General features: G+C 46.2%; 2 protein-coding genes across 4 annotated transcripts; one reads left to right on the top strand and one right to left on the bottom strand.

Annotated features, from left to right (window-relative positions):
• Positions 1-4136: 4136 nt before the first annotated feature.
• On the top strand, positions 4137-10191 carry LOC142097301 (ADP-ribosylhydrolase ARH1-like). 3 transcript variants are annotated; one of them, XM_075179015.1, is made up of 9 exons: positions 4137-4155; positions 5133-5169; positions 5938-6161; positions 6312-6410; positions 7887-7992; positions 8247-8326; positions 8739-8922; positions 9008-9222; positions 9603-10191. In XM_075179015.1, exons 2-9 carry the CDS (start codon positions 5159-5161, stop codon positions 9758-9760), a joined length of 1077 nt encoding a protein of 358 aa, XP_075035116.1. In that variant the 5' UTR covers positions 4137-4155; positions 5133-5158; the 3' UTR covers positions 9761-10191. The 3 variants fall into 3 exon arrangements, with proteins under 3 accessions (XP_075035116.1, XP_075035117.1, XP_075035115.1); XM_075179016.1 differs by lacking the exon at positions 4137-4155 and adding an exon at positions 4163-4180; XM_075179014.1 differs by lacking the exon at positions 4137-4155 and adding an exon at positions 4398-4632.
• A 155-nt stretch (positions 10192-10346) lies between these two features.
• Positions 10347-20518, bottom strand: LOC142097299 (uncharacterized). The gene is made up of 11 exons (XM_075179013.1): positions 20439-20518; positions 14544-14707; positions 14375-14459; positions 14121-14256; positions 13752-13941; positions 12668-12776; positions 12471-12502; positions 12044-12143; positions 11291-11356; positions 11058-11150; positions 10347-10888 (listed from the first exon to the last, which is right to left on the bottom strand). The coding sequence occupies exons 2-11, from the start codon at positions 14687-14689 to the stop codon at positions 10745-10747; spliced, it is 1101 nt and encodes a 366-aa protein (XP_075035114.1). The 5' UTR covers positions 14690-14707; positions 20439-20518; the 3' UTR covers positions 10347-10744.
• Between the last annotated feature and the right edge of the window lie 125 nt (positions 20519-20643).

Raw genomic sequence — 20643 nt, forward strand, 5'->3', positions numbered from 1 at the left:
CACAAGTTCGGGTCATGAGTTCAATTCCCGACCATGGCCTTATCTGTTTGGAGTTTGTATGTTCTCCCCGTGTTTGTCGGTTTCCTCCGGGTGCTCCGATTTCCTCCCACACTCCAAAAACATACTGGTAGGTTAATTGGCTGCTATCAAATTGACCCTAGTCTCTCTCTCTGTCTGTGTCTATGTCTGTCTGTGTCTATGTCTGTGTGTGTATGTTAGGGAATTTAGACTGTAAGCTCCAATGGGGCAGGGACTGATGTGAGCGAGTTCTCTGTACAGCGCTGCGGAATCAGTGGCGCTATATAAATGAATGTCGATGATGATGACATCCGGAGGACACTCCAGAGCTTCCAGACCAGTCTTGTGAAGAGCTCTGTGGGTTATGTTCTATACGGCTGACGTTTACTTTTCTCTCCTTTATCGGGGCTATCACATAACTCCCTGTCCTTCAAATAACCAGAGAAGCAAACTCCAGCCTGGTGTGATCACAGTGATGGGGTTTGGATACAATTAGTCCTAAGACGTATCTAACCTTACACAGCTGATAATAGCACAAAGTGCTAACGCTCTGACACACACTGATGTTTTTATATTGAATATAGAATTAAAATACTTCTTTGGAGCCAATACTGATTGGTACATCACAATTAAATCAGCATGCGTGAACTTAGACACAGCGGAGGCAGCCATTTTCTAGCCATCAGTTCCTGGCGAGATGATTGGCTGCAAGTTGGTGACGCACACACAAAATGGCTGCCTTCACTGTGTATCACGGGAGGAGTGGTGATAGTTTGTGGTAATGTAGGGACTATAAATGTTATGCACACAGCAAATATAATTAATATGTTTTTTTTTGTATGCACAACCTCCAGTTAAAGATATTTCATGTGTGGGCCACATAAATGAACCCCGCGGCTGGTGAAAAAGAAAGATCTGTGCTGTAATCCTCAATACCGGGCTTGTAATCCTCAGTACCGGGCCTGTAATCCTCATTTATTCACCATTATTGGGAGGTGTTCTATCGTGACATGAAGTTTTTAAAATAATAAATAACACCAAAATTATAATTTTTTTTTTTTTTTTAACCTATACGACCTGGTATATGTTTCCACTTTATACATCACCATTTTGTCTCAGCCGCGTGATATCCCTTATTCCTATATCATTGTGGGTTTTAATCTCTCACCAGTATTTTTGACACAGTTGACCACATTCTCCTGCTTGACGGCCATCGCTCCATTGGCCTTTGCAGCATTTTCCTTTCCTGGTTTACCTCCGACCTCTGGCTCCCCTCCCCTCCCTCTATCTGCTGGGTCCCCCGCTCCTCCTGGCCCAAAGCTCTTCTCTCTTTACACCGGCTCTCTTGGTTGACTCCTCCAGTACTTCGTCCTTCAATATCGCCTCTATGCTGATGATACACAAATGTATCCTTCCTCCCCTTTTCCACTTGGATGGCTGAGAGCTACCTCAAGCTCAACAGATCCAAAACTAAGCTTATTGTCTTTCTACTGATTGGTGTCACGCCCCCGTCTCCCAAATTTGATGGTGTGTCACCCTCTCCCCTGTACCCATGCACAATACATGGGGGTCATGATTGACTCTCCACATCCAGGACCTCACTCAACGCTGACTCCTCTACATTTGTCAAAGGTTCTTTTGGAGAAGAGGAACTATACTGAGCTGGCTAGTTTCCCTTCCCAAAAAGACCAGGGGCTAGATTTACTAAGCTGCGGGTTTGAAAAAGTGGGGATGTTGCCTATAGCAACCAATCAGATTCTAGCTGTCATTTTGTAGAAAGCACTAAATAAATGAAAGCTAGAATCTGATTGGTTGCTATAAGCAACATCCCCACTTTTTCAAACCCGCAGCTTAGTAAATCTAGCCCCAGGTGCTTACAGCTGAGGAGAATTGGTCACAACCCAGAACAATCAGGCATGTTTTATTTATTGTCATCAATCATTATCCTGTGGTACTATAACTACTGTGGTGCCTCCCTCTGTGGTACTATAACTACCGTGCTGCCTCCCTCTGTGGTACTATAACTACTGTGGTGCCTCTCTCTGTGGTACTATAACTACTGTGGTGCCTCCCTCTGTGGTACTATAACTACCGTGGTGTCTCCCTCTGTGGTACTATAACTACTGTGCTGCCTCCCTCTGTGGTACTATAACTACTGTGGTGCCTCCCTCTGTGGTACTATAACTACTGTGGTGCCTCCCTCTGTGGTACTATAACTACCATGGTGCCTCCCTCTGTGGTACTATAACTACTGTGGTGCCTCCCTCTGTGGTACTATAACTACTGTGGTGCCTCCCTCTGTGGTACTATAACTATTCTGGTGCCTCCCTCTGTGGTACTATAACTACCGTGGTGCCTCCCTCTGTGGTACTATAACTACGGCGGTGCCTCATTCTGTGGTACTATAACTACTGTGGTGCCTCCCTCTGTGGTACTATAACTATTCTGGTGCCTCCCTCTGTGGTACTATAACTACTATGGTGCCTCATTCTGTGGTACTATAACTACTATGGTGCCTCATTCTGTGGTACTATAACTACTGTGGTGCCTCCCTCTGTGGTACTATAACTATTCTGGTGCCTCCCTCTGTGGTACTATAACTACTATGGTGCCTCATTCTGTGGTACTATAACTACTATGGTGCCTCATTCTGTGGTACTATAACTACTGTGGTGCCTCCCTCTGTGGTACTATAACTATTCTGGTGCCTCCCTCTGTGGTACTATAACTACGACGGTGCCTCATTCTGTGGTACTATAACTACTGCGCTGCCTCATTCTGTGGTACTATAACTACCGTGCTGTCTCCTCTGTGATACTATAACTACTATGGTGCCTCATTCTGTGGTACTATAACTACGGCGGTGCCTCATTCTGTGGTACTATAACTACTGCGCTGCCTCCTCTGTGGTACTATAACTACGGTGGTGCCTCATTCTGTGGTACTATAACTACTGTGGTGCCTCCCTCTGTGGTACTATAAATACTATGGTGCCTCATTCTGTGGTACTATAACTACGGCGGTGCCTCATTCTGTGGTACTATAACTACTGCGCTGCCTCATTCTGTGGTACTATAACTACTGCGCTGCCTCATTCTGTGGTACTATAACTACCGTGCTGTCTCCTCTGTGGTACTATAACCACTATGGTGCCTCATTCTGTGGTACTATAACTACTGCGCTGCCTCCTCTGTGGTACTATAACTACGGCGGTGCCTCATTCTGTGGTACTATAACTACTGTGGTGCCTCCCTCTGTGGTACTATAACTATTCTGGTGCCTCCCTCTGTGGTACTATAACTACTATGGTGCCTCATTCTGTGGTACTATAACTACGGTGGTGCCTCATTCTGTGGTACTATAACTACCATGGTGCCTCCCTCTGTGGTACTATAACTATTCTGGTGCCTCCCTCTGTGGTACTATAACTACTATGGTGCCTCATTCTGTGATACTATAACTACGGCGGTGCCTCATTCTGTGGTACTATAACTACTGCGCTGCCTCATTCTGTGGTACTATAACTACCGTGCTGTCTCCTCTGTGATACTATAACTACTATGGTGCCTCATTCTGTGGTACTATAACTACGGCGGTGCCTCATTCTGTGGTACTATAACTACTGTGGTGCCTCCCTCTGTGGTACTATAACTACTATGGTGCCTCATTCTGTGGTACTATAACTACCGTGCTGTCTCCTCTGTGGTACTATAACCACTATGGTGCCTCATTCTGTGGTACTATAACTACTGCGCTGCCTCCTCTGTGGTACTATAACTACGGCGGTGCCTCATTCTGTGGTACTATAACTACTGTGGTGCCTCTCTCTGTGGTACTATAACTACTGTGGTGCCTCTATCTGTGGTACTATAACTACTGTGGTGCCTCTATCTGTGGTACTATAACTACTGTGGTGCCTCATTCTGTGGTACTATAACTACTGTGGTGCCTCTCTCTGTGGTACTATAACTACTGTGGTGCCTCTATCTGTGGTACTATAACTATTCTGGTGCCTCGCTCTGCATTGCCCTGTAGTACTTTCAGCAGCACAAAGGAACAAGCATACTTGCAGCCCCCCCTCTATGCACCATGTGACTGCAGAAGTCACATGATCTGGTGATGTCAGAAGATCCTCAGGTCAGTGGTTTCAGCGCTGTGCATGGTCTGTCTCCTCCCTGCTACAATATAATCTCATATCCTTTTTATTGACACAATATAACTCTTTGAATTAAGATTTGACTGTGTGTTTCTTGCGTGTCAGCCTGGAGGAGGTCAGAGGTTATGGCCCCAATGTCGTTGTCCCCCTGCACCGATACAGAATGGAGCTGTGAGATGGTCTGTGTGTGAGATGCTCTGCAGATGATTGCAGTGGGGTATTAATAAGGGAAAAACTGTTTCGGTTAATAAATGATCAGTTATTACATGTTTTGTGAACTTTGTCCGAGGCAGCGTCTGTGTGGTTAATGGCTGAGAGCCCAGACAGTGTCCTGATATAGACACAGAATGTGCTGACCTTATAGAGAGGCTAATACACACACCACGGAGCGGGGAGGGGACTGCATAGAGGGAGACCGAAACCAGGGCACTATAGCCTAAACAGAGGAGGCTATAGGGGTAAGAGACACACAGACACTGGGGGCAGAGCGGAGGCTGCACCGTTATAGGGATATAGGGCAGCACAGTGGCTAGCACTTCTGCCTCACAGCACTGGGGTCATGAGTTCAGTTCCCAACCATGGTCTTATCGGTGTGGAGTTTGTATGTTCTCCCTGTGTTTGCGTGGGTTTCCTCCCACACTCCAAAAACATACTAGTAGGTTAATTGGCTGCTATCAAAATTGACCCTAGTCTGTGTGTCGCTCTCTCTCTCTGTGTGTATGTTAGACTGTAAGCTCGTATGGGACAGGGACTGATGTGAGTGAGTTCTCTGTACAGCGTTGCGGAATTAGTGGTGCTATATAAATAACTGATGATGATATAAGTACCACATAACTGTGGTACAGTCGCGCAGTATAGAGAGGATATAAAGGGAGAGGGGAAGTTGGAGGGAGGATAAAACGTGTTTGAACCTGACCTGCATATTAAGTGGAGATTGTGAACCTTTTCTTCATTGTAGAGAAACTTCCAGACTGGAGATCAATCATGGACAGCAAGTAAGAGACACTATCTCCCTCTGTACCTCCCTCTGTATTACCCTGTGGTACTATAACTCCTCTGGTGCCTCCCTCTGTGGTACTATAACGCCTCTGGTGCCTCCATCTGTGGTACTATAACGCCTCTGGTGCCTCCCTCTGTGGTACTATAACGCCTCTGGTGCCTCCCTCTGCGGTACTATAACGCCTGTGGTGTCTCCCTCTGTGGTACTATAACTCCTGTGGTGTCTCCCTCTGTGGTACTATAACTCCTGTGGTGCCTCCCTCTGTGGTACTATAACTCCTATGGTGCCTCCCTCTGTGGTACTACAACTCCTATGGTGCCTCCCTCTGTGGTACTACAACTCCTATGGTGCCTCCCTCTGTGGTACTACAACTCCTATGGTGCCTCCCTCTGTGGTACTATAATTACTATGGTGCCTCCCTCTGTGGTACTATAACTCCTGTGGCGTCTCCCTCTGCCTTACCCTATGGTACTATAACTCCTGATCAATTATTATATTTAATTAGGAAAGTATTGTATTATAAGGAATAACATAGCTCCTGTACATTATATAGATATTAGAAGTCACCTCGTTTTTCTGTGACCTGTATAATAGCCCTCGGCCTCCTCCTTTATATGTTTCCAGAACTCCTCATTGACCATTAATATCCATATAACGTACAGTAGGGTGCATTATGCCATATATTATACTTTTACACTCCGCTCCCTCAGACCTGAGCACTGTAGTTCCAGCCAATGACCTCCCCCTCCTCTGTGTGTCTCAGGGCGCCGTCCTGCGATCTGTACGTCTCGGCGATGTTGCTGAGCGCCGCCGGGGATGCTTTGGGGTACAGGAATCAGCTCTGGGAATACTGCAAATCTGGGCCACAAATCCACGGAGAGCTGGAGGAACTGGGAGGGCTGCCGAAGATCGGGGTGTCTCTGCCGGACTGGCCGGTCAGTGATGACACCGTGCTTCACCTGGCGACGGGCGAGAGCCTGGCAACAGGTGGGTGATTGGTATGATTAGGGCACTGTCTATTTTGGGATGGGATGTGAGATAAGGTGGAGCATTGTAAGAGCAGCCTGTGCCCTGGGAAGTCTTCTGAATTTGACTTGCTTTCACCCATGTCTGCTCCTCTCCCACCGTTGGGTAAAGGGAAGATGAACGTGGACCTGTATCACCAGCTGGCTAGCAGATACGTGGCCGCCATGACTGACATGGAAGGGAGAAAACCGGGGCCCACGAGCATTCTGGGTAAGTGAGCTCTCGCTCTCGCTAAAAAGGGAAACGTTCAGTCGTATAGTGTGAATGTGGAATAGTTTCTTTGATTATAACATATGTTGCACTATACTTTCATAGGTTCATTTTTCGGTCATATGGAGAGGAGGGGTAACTTGAGTACCCCAAATTATTTAAAAAACTTGGCTCCTTTGCTCAGTGACCACTGTATTAGATACACCATTCTAGCACTGGGTAGGACTTGCCCCAATTGCCTCCAGAACATCCTGAGTTTATCATGGCATCAACAAGGTGCCGGAAGCATTCTTAGAGATTCTGGTCTATGGCGACATGATCGCATCACACCAATCTCCCGTTCCACCACATCCCAATGGTGCTCTATTGGAACGAGATATGGTGACTGTGGAGGCCATTGGGGTAGACTGGTCTCATTGTCATGTTCGTAGAACCAGCTTGAGATGACATACGACATGGCAGTAATCATTAGATGGTTGGTAGATGGTGGCCATACAGGAATATAAATGGTCAGCAACAATACTCAGGTAGGCTGTGGCATTTAAATGATGCTCAATTGATATTAAGGGGCCTAATATGTGCCCAAAAATGCATTCCCCACACCTACACAACCACCGCCAGACTACACTGGTGACACAATCCAGAGCGGGCGTTTTTGCAATCTTCAATCATTTTGGTGAGCCTGTGCCCACTGTAGTCTGTGTTTCGGGTTCTTAGCTGAATGAGTCCGGGTATGGTCTTCTGCTGTTGTAACCCATCCACTTCAAGGTTCAATGTGCTCTGCATAGGACTGATGTCACATATAGTTATTTGAGTCACCTGCCTCTCAGCTTGAACCAGTCTGGCCATTTTCCTCTGACCTCTCTCATTAATAAGACATATTCGCCCACAGAACTGACGCTTACTGGATGTTTACTGTTTTGTGCACCAATCTCTGTAAACTCTAGAGACTGTTGTGTGTGAAAATCCCAGTAGATCATCAGTTACTGAGATACTCAGATCCCCACATCTGGCACCAATAATCCTTTCCTCGGTCACTTGAATCACATTTTATCCCCATTCTGGTGTTTGGGCTGAACAACAACTGAACCTCTTGACCAATGTCTGCATGCTTCTATGCATTACGTTGCTTCCACATGATTGGCTGATCAGATATTTGCATTAACGAGCAGGTGTACCTAATAAAGTTATATATGGGAATAAATACAGCCGGAATGTGGAAAAACATTAAAAAGCAACAAGTTTGTTGTGAGAGGAGATCTTTATACCTGGATGTGTTCTGTCTTCACTGACATTTATACACGTTACAAATTAGTCATGTGACATATATGTTTCTCAAATAAAGATGGATCAGTTAAAAACTGAAAGCAGAAGTTCTCCCCTTGCATGCCCTTTGAGAAATAGGGTACATTATCCAATGAAATTACTGCTGGGTATTGTGCATTACAGATCAGTAACATCCCCTCTTCTCCACAGGAACCTCGCAGCTGATCCCCTTGCACCCTGACGGGTATAAGATACCCTTTAACCCCTCAGCCACCGGCTGCGGGGCAGCCATGAGAGCCATGTGTATAGGGCTGAGGTGAGTTACTTTGCTATTTGTGTCAGAATGAATGAGTTGCTTAGTTTTGTATCTGTGCCCCCCGACACTGGAGTTTAGGGGAAAGGAATACCTCAGTGAGGTCACTGGGTCCGAGTGGAGCGATTCTCGTGAATTCAATATGGCTGCCACCACAGTGTCTAGCTGATACTTGCAGCGGTTGTATGATACGCTAAGAATTATATGTATTATGTTCAGTATGATGGAGATAGTAAGCGGGGCGCTCTCTTCTCCAGGTTCCCCCGACCATCAGAGCTGTCTCTTCTGGTCTCTGTCAGCGTGGAGAGCGGGAAAATGACTCACAACCATCCTACAGGTCCGTAAATCTCTGACTAGATGATCAACCACTCACACGAGGCCTCTTCACGGTCTAAATCCTCCATACTTCAAACTCTAATTCACCTCCGCCATAATGTCCGATGTCAACGCAGAAGTCTTTGTTATAGACACCGGATACGTTTTGTCTCCTGATGAGTAAGACAATGATAGTCATTCTGCTACCTGACTGTGTCTTATGACATGTTATTCATACCATCCATAATTAGTTATTACAGTATAATGCATACCTATGGAGCAGGCTTTAGTGCTACATTTGTCTCACTGATTTACAGCCACAAACTATGACCACACTGATTTTTATTGAAATGAATCCGCGTTACCTATGGAACCTCCTATTCACTAAAGTCTTCTCCATCTGTTGTCTTTCCGCCCTCACTGGCTGTCCCCAGGCTATCTTGGGTCACTTGCCTCGGCTCTCTTCACCTCTCTGTCTGTACAGAGGGTCCCTCTAGAACAATGGGGGGTCCGCTTGCTGGAGACCCTTCCTCTGGCCCTGGACTACGTGCGCTCTACAGAGGCTGATGTGGGACCTCACCTGGAAGCCTGGGATTATTTCCGAGAGAGCTGGGAGAGGTGAGAGAGAGCAGGGAGTGGGGGGTGGCCATGAGGGGTCTTTGTTATGTGTAATATATAATTCTGAGCTTGTCTTCCTCCTCAGATACCTGACGGAGAGGGGGCTGTTACAGGGGTCCGGCCCAGTGGTGTTTCCATCTCTCTATGGTGCTGCAGAGAGGGACTTGGAGTACGGCCGGTGGAGTTTAGACGGCTGGCCAGGGAGGAGCGGTCACGATGCACCAATGATTGCATATGATGCTCTCCTGGGAGCAGGTTCCTCATGGGAGGAGCTATGCAGAAGATCCATGTTCCATGGAGGTGAGTCTGTCTGGGCTTTATCAACCTGCAATGAGTTCTGTATACACACGAGCAACCATGACCCTACAGGACTCCACTGGTGAAGCAGTCACAGCCGAATGCTAAGCGGTGTAAGACAACAATTCTAACCACTGTGCTGCCCAAGGTGTCTTATGCACCAAAACACGAGACCATTGCAGTGCACAGGAGGGTCATAAGTGATATATATCATATAGTTATCTCTACTTCTGTGCAGAGATAAAGATGAAGTAGTCAAACATAGAATTTGTCCATAAAACTGCAGAGCTTCTGAGTTAGCTGCTGTCCTCTCACCCAGGACAAATGGACACTCCCGGTAAAACATTCTAACCTTGTTCCATCCTTTCCTCCTCCCCGTCCAGGTGACAGTGACTCCACCGGAGTGATTGCTGGCTGCTGCTGGGGCGCTATTCATGGATTATCCGGGGTACCGAAGGGAAACTACAGTGCTCTCGAGTACAGAGAGCGTCTTGAGGCCGTGGCTCGCTCCCTCCACGAGCTGGCCTGGGGGGGACACTGAGGACATCGGGACGCACAACACCCTCTATTTCCACAACAGTCCTGGATTCCGCCGCAGACTCTTATTAGGTATAACTGTATACAGGAGACGCAGACACTACCTAGATAAATGTGGGACGCAGATATTACTGTGCGGTATCAGTACCTGGTATGTTCACTTCACCCTGGACACACGTCATATCTGCATTATTCCAGAACACAGGGGATACCCCGTTACCAATGTCCTAGGCAGTGTTCGTTAGTACCACCTTGTGGAGAAGATGTACATTGCACACATAACATAACTCCAATCCAATAGGTGCACATATTCTGATAAAAGACTGCGGATTATTAAAGACTTTATATCTGATTTAACAAACTACAATGTGAATAATTGTCAAACAATGTTTATTAACAGTGTGATGTAAAAATAAAACATTAGGCTTTAAGATATTTACACACTCTCCCTCTCGTATATCGTATTTGCTGGTGACTTTGCTATGATTTTGGCTATATTCCGAGACACAAATGTAGAACTTATACTCTTCTTCACTGGTCAATGCTTAAAACAGATCATAGAGGGCAAGTGTGACAACACACGGCAGTCGGGAATCCTGACTAGTAAACAGGACACTGTAATCTGTGTGATATTATATTATGGCCAATTAAATAACAGCAGGAGATGTTGTCCACAGCAACCAATCAGATTCTAGCTATCATTTATTTAGTACATTCTACAAAATATAGCTAGAATCTGATTGGTTGCTATAGGCAACATCTCCACTTATCAAACCAACCAGAAACTCGCAGCTTGACACATGTCCCGCTGAGTGTACCTAAATGTGGAGATGTCTGAACTTACAGTTACTGATTTGTCTAATTGATGCTAATTTGTAACAGCTGGAGTAGCAAGAGATATCAGCGGACGCACACATCGGGTCACCGGGCAAGTTGCCCCATCGTTATACTTTATACACCAGAATCTCAGCCCGGTATGGTCGTATATTTAGAAAAAGGCGCTCCCTGTGGGGCGCAGCAAGAAAAGGCTGTTACTAGAGGTTACAGCAACAAGAGGAGCGCCGGAGGTCTTGGAATAGGAAATGTCCATACTGTAGACTCCACATGGAAGATCTACCAGGCTTCCCCGAGTCTGCGGGAAGGAGAAAGCACCGGGTGTGAGCGAACAGCCATCGAGGAGGGGTCATAGCAATTAAAATTCATTAACAAGATCATTAAAGAAAAAAACAAATGTCACCATGATGTGTGATACAGAGATCAGACGGCGGAGTGTGAGGATACACAATACAGTGGTCACCTACCTGCAGAGAATTGCGATCAATAATTCTGCACATGTTGATGTCACTTCCTGCTGCGATCATGTGACCTGCACCCAACCAGCGACAGCTGTACACCTGAGAGACAGTCGGGGACATTTATATAACTGGCTCTTGTGGAGAGTGCTGGTTAATCAGTGCCAACAGCATCATAGGTGCAACCTGCTTAAAATTAAACTATGGCCTCATTATCCCCTTTGTGTCTGAGTCGTACTCACCCTGGATGGACCTCGGAAATCATCGGGTACTGTCCGTATCTTCTGTCCAGTTTGAGAATCCCAAACCTGGCCGAGATAAGAGAGGGCACGGCTGTAAGAGCTCAGTGTGACTACCAGAGGACATCTCACAGGGCCCAACGCTTATATCCCCAGCAGCTCTGACAGTAACATAAGTGGACGGGAAAGATGGGATAAGGAGACAGAAGATAGATTCCCTGGGAAGATCCTGCACTCAGAAACACAGGATGGAGTAACTGCTCCCAAATAAGTGCAAATCCCTTCTAAACCCCTTGTTTCCATAGAGAGCTATATAGTGACATCTTCCATGATAACAAGACACTGGTTAAATCTCAGACTACATTACGGGCTTCGCAAGCAGCGAGGTGTCCTTCTACAGAAGAGACTGGAAGGTTATAAAAAGTAAAATAATGGTGTTTCATCGACAACTTAGTGGTCGTTTTAGGAAAAACAAACCTGGATCACTGTAATATCGGAGGTGGTAAAGATTTCATATTGAAGAGAGGAAGACACGAAGAGTTAATATTAGTAGGAAACCGACCAATCGGCTGTAGAATAGTCCTCAGATACTGAACACAGGGGCAAATACATTACAGCACTGATATCCGATGCATCTGATAAAGGACACACTATAAGCCCCGAAACGTTATAATAACTGTCCCTGCTTTAATAAAGGGAAGGCACCGAGCTGTGTGTCTCAATGTCCTCCGTATTCCTCACTTCTCCATATCTCACCTGCAGATTCTCCTGCTTCCTCCACGACCCAATGAGGATCTGCTCCGTCTCCGGGTCAATGTCTAACGCGTCCCCGCACACGTGGGGGCCGGAGATCTTCCTAACAAGGGGGAGATTACCGGCTTCAGATAGAGGGATAATTATAAGCGTCCGATACACATGTAATAACATGACATGGGTATTCAATTGTTCGTCCGGAGCGCCGAAAAACTTGCGCTCTAAAACTATTACCGTTAATACGGTAATTACTCGCTGAATTTCAGCTCGCAGCTCCCTGAGCTGCGAGTAAATTACCGTATGAACGGTTTTTACGCGCAATATTACCGTATTAACGGTAATAGTTTTAGAGCGCGAGTTTTTCGGCGGTCCAGACGAACAATTGAATACCCCCCATAGTGGTGGAGACTTCACGGCCGCAGATTATTACCTTATAGAATGCTTCTGTCTGATGTCCCAGAACTGCAAGAGAAGATAGAACGAAGATCAGGTAACATTACAAGCTAAACTCACGACTAGGCCTCCCAAGTATCTGACGGCACTTACCCTGCGATGGAATATTATAATATAACGTTAGTCCTTTATTACTTTACATTCATACACTATACGGACACTCTACTCTCTCACCTGGACTGTGTCGTCCCAGCCCCCGGATATAAAACTCTCCTCACTACCGGGGTGGAAGGTCAGGCCGAAGACACGGGACCGGTGTCCGTCCATCACCGACAGAGAAGGGCTGAGAGATAGAATGTGGTAAAAGTAACAAAAAACAGTTGTCTAAAACATTCTAATTGGGTCTTAATGCTGCGTTGTGTCCTGCGGCCAACATACTATGCAGCTTCTTGTGTAGAAGATGATACTTCCTCACAATCACAGCCTTACGTCAATTATCTTTAGTCCGGACGTTCTCCTGAAGTGTTTACATATATATCTGTGAGAGCTACTAGTTTCTCTTTCAACTAAACCAACCTGCACCAGGGGTTACGGTTCCCTTAACATGTCAATCAATTCTTCCTCAATGTTGGTTAACAATGTTGTGAAGTTAACCAGGTGACTGTTCTATTAAAGTTGAAAGATAATGAAAGAAACTGACCGCGCACAAAGGGATGGCAGCCGATACTATAACTTAAAAGGATTCCACCAGGTACCCGCTATAACATATATAAACAAAAAACTAATATAGCAATACGGCGCTAATCCCTTACAGAGATACATAAACAGAAAAGATGCAAATAAACAACAGCTCAAAACATCAATATAGTCTATTGTACTCTATTGAAGTAAATAAATGTCAAAGTCACTTGGTGCATATGGCATCAAATTTTCAATTTTCGTAGGTAATTCTTCAAACGAAGGTTCACGGGTATGGAGATATCCTCAAATAAAAATAATACATAATAGTGTAATACATAAATAATGATTCCACCCTGTGAGGATACTACTACCACACTTAAAGGTGCCGAAATTGTTAACAATCCTTAAACCAATAGAGGTATAACACAGAGATGACATCAGTATCTACGAAAATTTGATGCCATATACACCAAGTGCCTTTATGACATTTACTTCAATAGAGTATAATAGGCTTCTACTAAAGGTCCAATCATGGAACCATGTGAGCTAATCCAATGAAGGCCTCATTTATTCACGTGTTCCTAGTACATTGTGGAGGTGAAGTTTAGCGATACCAGTAGAAGAGAGGGAGACAGACCTGGGCTGACAGACGTTGACACACGTAAAGGTCTTGGTGTCGTACACGAGGATATCGTCATTGGATCCTGCAGTTAGGAAGTGGCTGCCGGACGGGCTGAAGGTCACCGCCAGGGTCTGTCTGTCTTCTCGCAGGGAGCGGACGCAGCTCTGAGTAGACATGTGCCAGAACTTCACCTGGCCCCCAGCGTCTGATGACCACAATGAGAAGAAGTGAGGAAGGAGAGGAGAGGTAAGGAGAGACAGACAGACTGTGTACATGGACAGCAAGGAGGAGAGGTCAATGATGGCCTTAAACACTCCATAGATGTTCAGAGAGAAACTCCATGACTAGTAAACAGGACATAGAGTAAAGTATTTGGCCTCTCACACGTTGCCAGAAGTAGGTCGCCCATGGAGTAAGGTGTGGCAGGGTGAAATCTTAGCGCAGTCACCGGAAGACATGCGGCTATCGACTGATCGTCCTGAAGAGTGTGCACACAGCTTCCGTCGGACACAGTGTATACCTACAGGGATACTCAGTTATATACGGACGTGTACACGGATATATTCAATAATACACATACATCGCCAGAGGATAGTACACCGGCTGTCCCACACCTGGACAGATGACTGTCATCTCACCTTTATGGTTCCACTGATAAGCCCGGCAGCCAGCAGTGTCCCTGATGGGTTAAAGCGACAGCTCATCACCTCCTCGCCACAGTCGCTGGGGAAGAAGGGAAAGACTCACTGGTATGGTGGAGAACGGTGTAATAAGGCAATCATTATTCCACGCAGCCACCCCTCTTACATGATCGTCTCCAGCTGTAGCTCTCCCTCGGTGCTGGGCTCAGCAAGGGGCTCCTGGGGGTCTTCGCTGCTCTCTGGGATCAATGGCTGGAGGGTCAGGTGGGTTTGTGAGACCCTCGGCCGTGGTGTCACCAGCAGACCAGACATCTCTCAGAATTCTGTTCTCTGTAGCACCAACATCCAATATTAATATATATATTATTATTATTGTCTTTTACTTGTATGGTGCCACAGAGGGTCCACAGCACCGTACATAGTGTGTAGGAGAAAACAAAACATGGCATACGGGGAAGTACAAAAACAAAACAAAGAGCAATTCTAGACAACTAGACTGGACATCCCAGCTGAGGACTGGTAGACTGGGCAGAGAGGTATGAGTGGATAAATAACGCTGGGAACCAGAGGGAAGTGTGAATTAAAGCAGACTGGGCCTGAGCAGATTAATAGGAAACAACAGGAGGAGTTGGGTTGAGGGGACTAGAGAACCGGAGAGCGGAAAAGGGTCTAAAAATCTAAAAGGAGGGCAGAATAAGGGCTGGATAAATGAGGGGAGAAAGACAGAGGATAAGAAGATAAGTGAGGAATGATAAGAAAGGGGATAGAGGAGAGGAGAGGGGAGAGGTTAGACGGAGGAAGGGTAGGTGATCCTGAGCAGGTGGGTTTTGAGGGATATTTTGAAAATTTGCAGGCTAGGGGATAGCCTGATAGAACGAGGAAGGTTGTTCCATAAATGGGGGGCAGCTCCAGAGTGAGACGTGGTAACCAGATGGGAGGTGAGACGGCGGTCGTTGGCTGATCGTGGGGGGTGAGTGAGTATGAATGGAGATGAAGTTGGAGTGAGAAGGGTCAGTGGAGTTGCAGGTGATGGAGAGGAGCCAGAAGAGGAGGGGGAGCCAGTGGTGTGCTTGACAGATAGGGGAGGCAGAAGTAGAGCGGCGAGAGAGGAACATTTGTTTTGCTGCAGCGTTGAGTGTGGACTGCAGAGGAGAAAGACAGGAGCAGGGGAAGCCTGCAAGGAGGAGGTTGCAGTAGTCGAGGTGGGAAATGATCAGAGAGTGGATGAAAGTTTTGTTAGCATCAATGGACAGGAAGGGATGGATACGAGCTATATTGCGGAGATGAAAGTGGCAGGAATGGGTGAGGGATTGGATATGGGGAGTGAAGGAGAGGGAGGAGTCAAGGGTGACACCTAGGCAGTGAACTTGGGTAAAGGAGGTGATTCTGGTATTACAAATTGTGATGGGGAGGGGACTTTTGGATGTCACAGAAACACATGTATTTCTAAAGTACATGCCTCCTACAACTTATCTCCAGTCTGACAATATAGACCTCTAGCTGTCCCTGATCTCCAGACGCTGCTGCAACTTTCTCTAATGTATAGGAAATTACATTAGGAACAAGGTAGATATCCACCAATGTGTAACCATCATAGTGACCGTCATATACACGTTCCAGGATTGTACAACGTGTGCACACTGGTATTACATACATGTAAATTACAGTGTAGGGACAGTGAGGGTATATAACAGTACAGGGGTAGGTGCATGGGGTATAAAACAGTACAGGGGTAGATGCATGGGGTATATAACAGTACAGGGGTATGTGTATGAGGTATATAACGGTACAGGGGTAGGTGTGTGAGGTATATAACGGTACAGAGGTAGGTGTATGAGGTATATAACGGTACAGGGGTAGGTGTATGAGGTATATAACGGTACAGGGGTAGGTGTATGAGGTATATAACGGTACAGGGGTAGGTGTGTGAGGTATATAACGGTACAGGGGTAGGTGTATGGGGTATATAACGGTACAGGGGTAGGTGTGTGAGGTATATAACGGTACAGAGGTAGGTGTATGAGGTATATAACGGTACAGGGATAGGTGTATGAGGTATATAACGGTACAGGGGTAGGTGTGTGAGGTATATAACGGTACAGGGTTAGGTGTATGAGGTATATAACGGTACAGAGGTAGGTGTGTGAGGTATATAACGGTACAGGGGTAGGTGTATGAGGTATATAACGGTACAGAGGTAGGTGTGTGAGGTATATAACGGTACAGGGGTAGGTGTGTGAGGTATATAACAGTACAGGGGTAGATGCATGGGGTATATAACAGTACAGGGGTATGTGTATGAGGTATATAACGGTACAGGGGTAGGTGTGTGAGGTATATAACAGTACAGGGGTAGGTGTGTGAGGTATATAACGGTACAGAGGTAGGTGTGTGAGGTATATAACGGTACAGGGGTAGGTGTGTGAGGTATATAACGGTACAGGGGTAGGTGTGTGAGGTATATAACGGTACAGGGGTAGGTGTGTGAGGTATATAACGGTACAGGGGTAGGTGTGTGAGGTATATAACGGTACAGGGGTAGGTGTGTGAGGTATATAACGGTACAGGGGTAGGTGTGTGAGGTATATAACGGTACAGGGGTAGGTGTGTGAGGTATATAACGGTACAGAGGTAGGTGTGTGAGGTATATAACGGTACAGGGGTAGGTGTGTGAGGTATATAACGGTACAGGGGTAGGTGTGTGAGGTATATAACGGTACAGGGGTAGGTGTGTGAGGTATATAACGGTACAGGGGTAGGTGTGTGAGGTATATAACGGTACAGAGGTAGGTGTGTGAGGTATATAACGGTACAGAGGTAGGTGTGTGAGGTATATAACGGTACAGGGGTAGGTGTGTGAGGTATATAACGGTACAGGGGTAGGTGTGTGAGGTATATAACGGTACAGGGGTAGGTGTGTGAGGTATATAACGGTACAGGGTTAGGTGTGTGAGGTATATAACGGTACAGGGGTAGGTGTGTGAGGTATATAACGGTACAGGGGTAGGTGTGTGAGGTATATAACGGTACAGAGGTAGGTGTGTGAGGTATATAACGGTACAGGGGTAGGTGTGTGAGGTATATAACGGTACAGGGGTAGGTGTGTGGGGTATATAACGGTACAGGGGTAGGTGTATGAGGTATATAACGGTACAGGGGTAGGTGTATGAGGTATATAACGGTACAGGGGTAGGTGTATGAGGTATATAACGGTACAGGGTAGGTGTATGAGGTATATAACGGTACAGGGGTAGGTGTATGGGGTATATAAGGGTACAGGGGTAGGTGTATGGGGTATATAACGGTACAGGGGTAGGTGTATGAGGTATATAACGGTACAGGGGTAGGTGTATGAGGTATATAACGGTACAGGGGTAGGTGTATGAGGTATATAACGGTACAGGGGTAGGTGTATAAGGTATATAACGGTACAGAGGTAGGTGTATGGGGTATATAACGGTACAGGGGTAGGTGTATGAGGTATATAACGGTACAGGGGTAGGTGTATGAGGTATATAACGGTACAGGGGTAGGTGTATGAGGTATATAACGGTACAGGGTTAGGTGTATGAGGTATATAACGGTACAGGGTTAGGTGTATGAGGTATATAACGGTACAGGGGTAGGTGTATAAGGTATATAACGGTACAGAGGTAGGTGTATGGGGTATATAACGGTACAGGGGTAGGTGTGTGAGGTATATAACGGTACAGGGGTAGGTGTGTGAGGTATATAACGGTACAGGGGTAGGTGTGTGAGGTATATAACGGTACAGGGGTAGGTGTATGAGGTATATAACGGTACAGGGGTAGGTGTATGAGGTATATAACGGTACAGAGGTAGGTGTATGGGGTATATAACGGTACAGGGGTAGGTGTATGGGGTATATAACGGTACAGGGGTAGGTGTATGGGGTATATAACGGTACAGGGGTAGGTGTGTGAGGTATATAACGGTACAGAGGTAGGTGTATGGGGTATATAACGGTACAGGGGTAGGTGTATGAGGTATATAACGGTACAGGGGTAGGTGTATGAGGTATATAACGGTACAGGGGTAGGTGTATGGGGTATATAACGGTACAGGGGTAGGTGTATGAGGTATATAACGGTACAGGGGTAGGTGTATGAGGTATATAACGGTACAGGGGTAGGTGTATGAGGTATATAACGGTACAGGGGTAGGTGTATGAGGTATATAACGGTACAGGGGTAGGTGTATGAGGTATATAACGGTACAGGGGTAGGTGTATGAGGTATATAACGGTACAGGGGTAGGTGTATGAGGTATATAACGGTACAGGGGTAGGTGTATGAGGTATATAACGGTACAGGGGTAGGTGTATGGGGTATATAACGGTACAGGGGTAGGTGTATGAGGTATATAACGGTACAGGGGTAGGTGTATGGGGTATATAACGGTACAGGGGTAGGTGTATGAGGTATATAACGGTACAGGGGTAGGTGTGTGAGGTATATAACGGTACAGAGGTAGGTGTGTGAGGTATATAACGGTACAGGGGTAGGTGTATGAGGTATATAACGGTACAGGGGTAGGTGTATGGGGTATATAACGGTACAGAGGTAGGTGTATGAGGTATATAACGGTACAGAGGTAGGTGTATGAGGTATATAACGGTACAGGGGTAGGTGTATGGGGTATATAACGGTACAGAGGTAGGTGTATGAGGTATATAAGGGTACAGGGGTAGGTGTATGAGGTATATAACGGTACAGAGGTAGGTGTATGAGGTATATAACGGTACAGGGGTAGGTGTATGAGGTATATAACGGTACAGGGGTAGGTGTATGAGGTATATAACGGTACAGGGGTAGGTGTATGAGGTATATAACGGTACAGGGGTAGGTGTATGAGGTATATAACGGTACAGGGGTAGGTGTATGGGGTATATAACGGTACAGGGGTAGGTGTATGAGGTATATAACGGTACAGGGGTAGGTGTATGGGGTATATAACGGTACAGGGGTAGGTGTATGAGGTATATAACGGTACAGGGGTAGGTGTGTGAGGTATATAACGGTACAGAGGTAGGTGTATGAGGTATATAACGGTACAGAGGTAGGTGTGTGAGGTATATAACGGTACAGAGGTAGGTGTGTGAGGTATATAACGGTACAGGGGTAGGTGTATGAGGTATATAACGGTACAGGGGTAGGTGTATGGGGTATATAACGGTACAGAGGTAGGTGTATGAGGTATATAACGGTACAGAGGTAGGTGTATGAGGTATATAACGGTACAGGGGTAGGTGTATGGGGTATATAACGGTACAGAGGTAGGTGTATGAGGTATATAACGGTACAGAGGTAGGTGTATGAGGTATATAACGGTACAGAGGTAGGTGTATGAGGTATATAACGGTACAGAGGTAGGTGTGTGAGGTATATAACGGTACAGAGGTAGGTGTGTGAGGTATATAACGGTACAGAGGTAGGTGTATGAGGTATATAACGGTACAGGGGTAGGTGTATGGGGTATATAACGGTACAGAGGTAGGTGTATGAGGTATATAAGGGTACAGGGGTAGGTGTATGAGGTATATAACGGTACAGAGGTAGGTGTATGAGGTATATAACGGTACAGAGGTAGGTGTGTGAGGTATATAACGGTACAGAGGTAGGTGTATGGGGTATATAACGGTACAGAGGTAGGTGTATGAGGTATATAACGGTACAGAGGTAGGTGTATGAGGTATATAACGGTACAGAGGTAGGTGTGTGAGGTATATAACGGTACAGAGGTAGGTGTATGGGGTATATAACGGTACAGAGGTAGGTGTGTGAGGTATATAACGGTACAGGGGTAGGTGTATGAGGTATATAACGGTACAGGGGTAGGTGTATGAGGTATATAACGGTACAGAGGTAGGTGTATGAGGTATATAACGGTACAGGGGTAGGTGTATGAGGTATATAAGGGTACAGGGGTAGGTGTATGGGGTATATAACGGTACAGAGGTAGGTGTATGAGGTATATAAGGGTACAGGGGTAGGTGTATGGGGTATATAACGGTACAGGGGTAGGTGTAAGAGGTATATACCGGGCTGTAGATCCGGGTCTCTCTCTGTAGCGTCCACACGTCTCCTAGGTAACAGGGACGTGACGTCAGACACGAGGGACAGGTGGAGGGCGGGGTGAGAGGCTGGAGAGGGCGGGAGATATCGGGGAGGGGCGGAGTTTCCTGATGCTGGGAGAGGACCGATGGGCGGGAAGGGGCGGAGTCTGTATGCTCAGTACAGTAATGA

Source organism: Mixophyes fleayi, chromosome 7 (genome assembly GCF_038048845.1).
Source record: "Mixophyes fleayi isolate aMixFle1 chromosome 7, aMixFle1.hap1, whole genome shotgun sequence".
NCBI lineage: Eukaryota > Metazoa > Chordata > Amphibia > Anura > Limnodynastidae > Mixophyes > Mixophyes fleayi.

What these genes read in the sequence shown, in the direction of transcription:
- LOC142097301 (XM_075179015.1), top strand. An exon ending in GGGGCCCACGAGCATTCTGG is followed by an intron (nt 6,411 to 7,886) that starts GTAAGTGAGCTC and finishes TCTTCTCCACAG; the next exon opens with GAACCTCGCAGCTGATCCCC. An exon ending in TTCCGAGAGAGCTGGGAGAG is followed by an intron (nt 8,923 to 9,007) that starts GTGAGAGAGAGC and finishes CTTCCTCCTCAG; the next exon opens with ATACCTGACGGAGAGGGGGC.
- LOC142097299 (XM_075179013.1), bottom strand. Translation starts at nt 14,689, where the DNA reads ATGTCTGGTCTGCTGGTGACACCACGGCCGAGGGTCTCACAAACCCAC. An exon ending in CTACAGCTGGAGACGATCAT is followed by an intron (nt 14,460 to 14,543) that starts GTAAGAGGGGTG and finishes CTTCTTCCCCAG; the next exon opens with CGACTGTGGCGAGGAGGTGA. An exon ending in ATTTCCGAGGTCCATCCAGG is followed by an intron (nt 11,151 to 11,290) that starts GTGAGTACGACT and finishes ACTGTCTCTCAG; the next exon opens with GTGTACAGCTGTCGCTGGTT.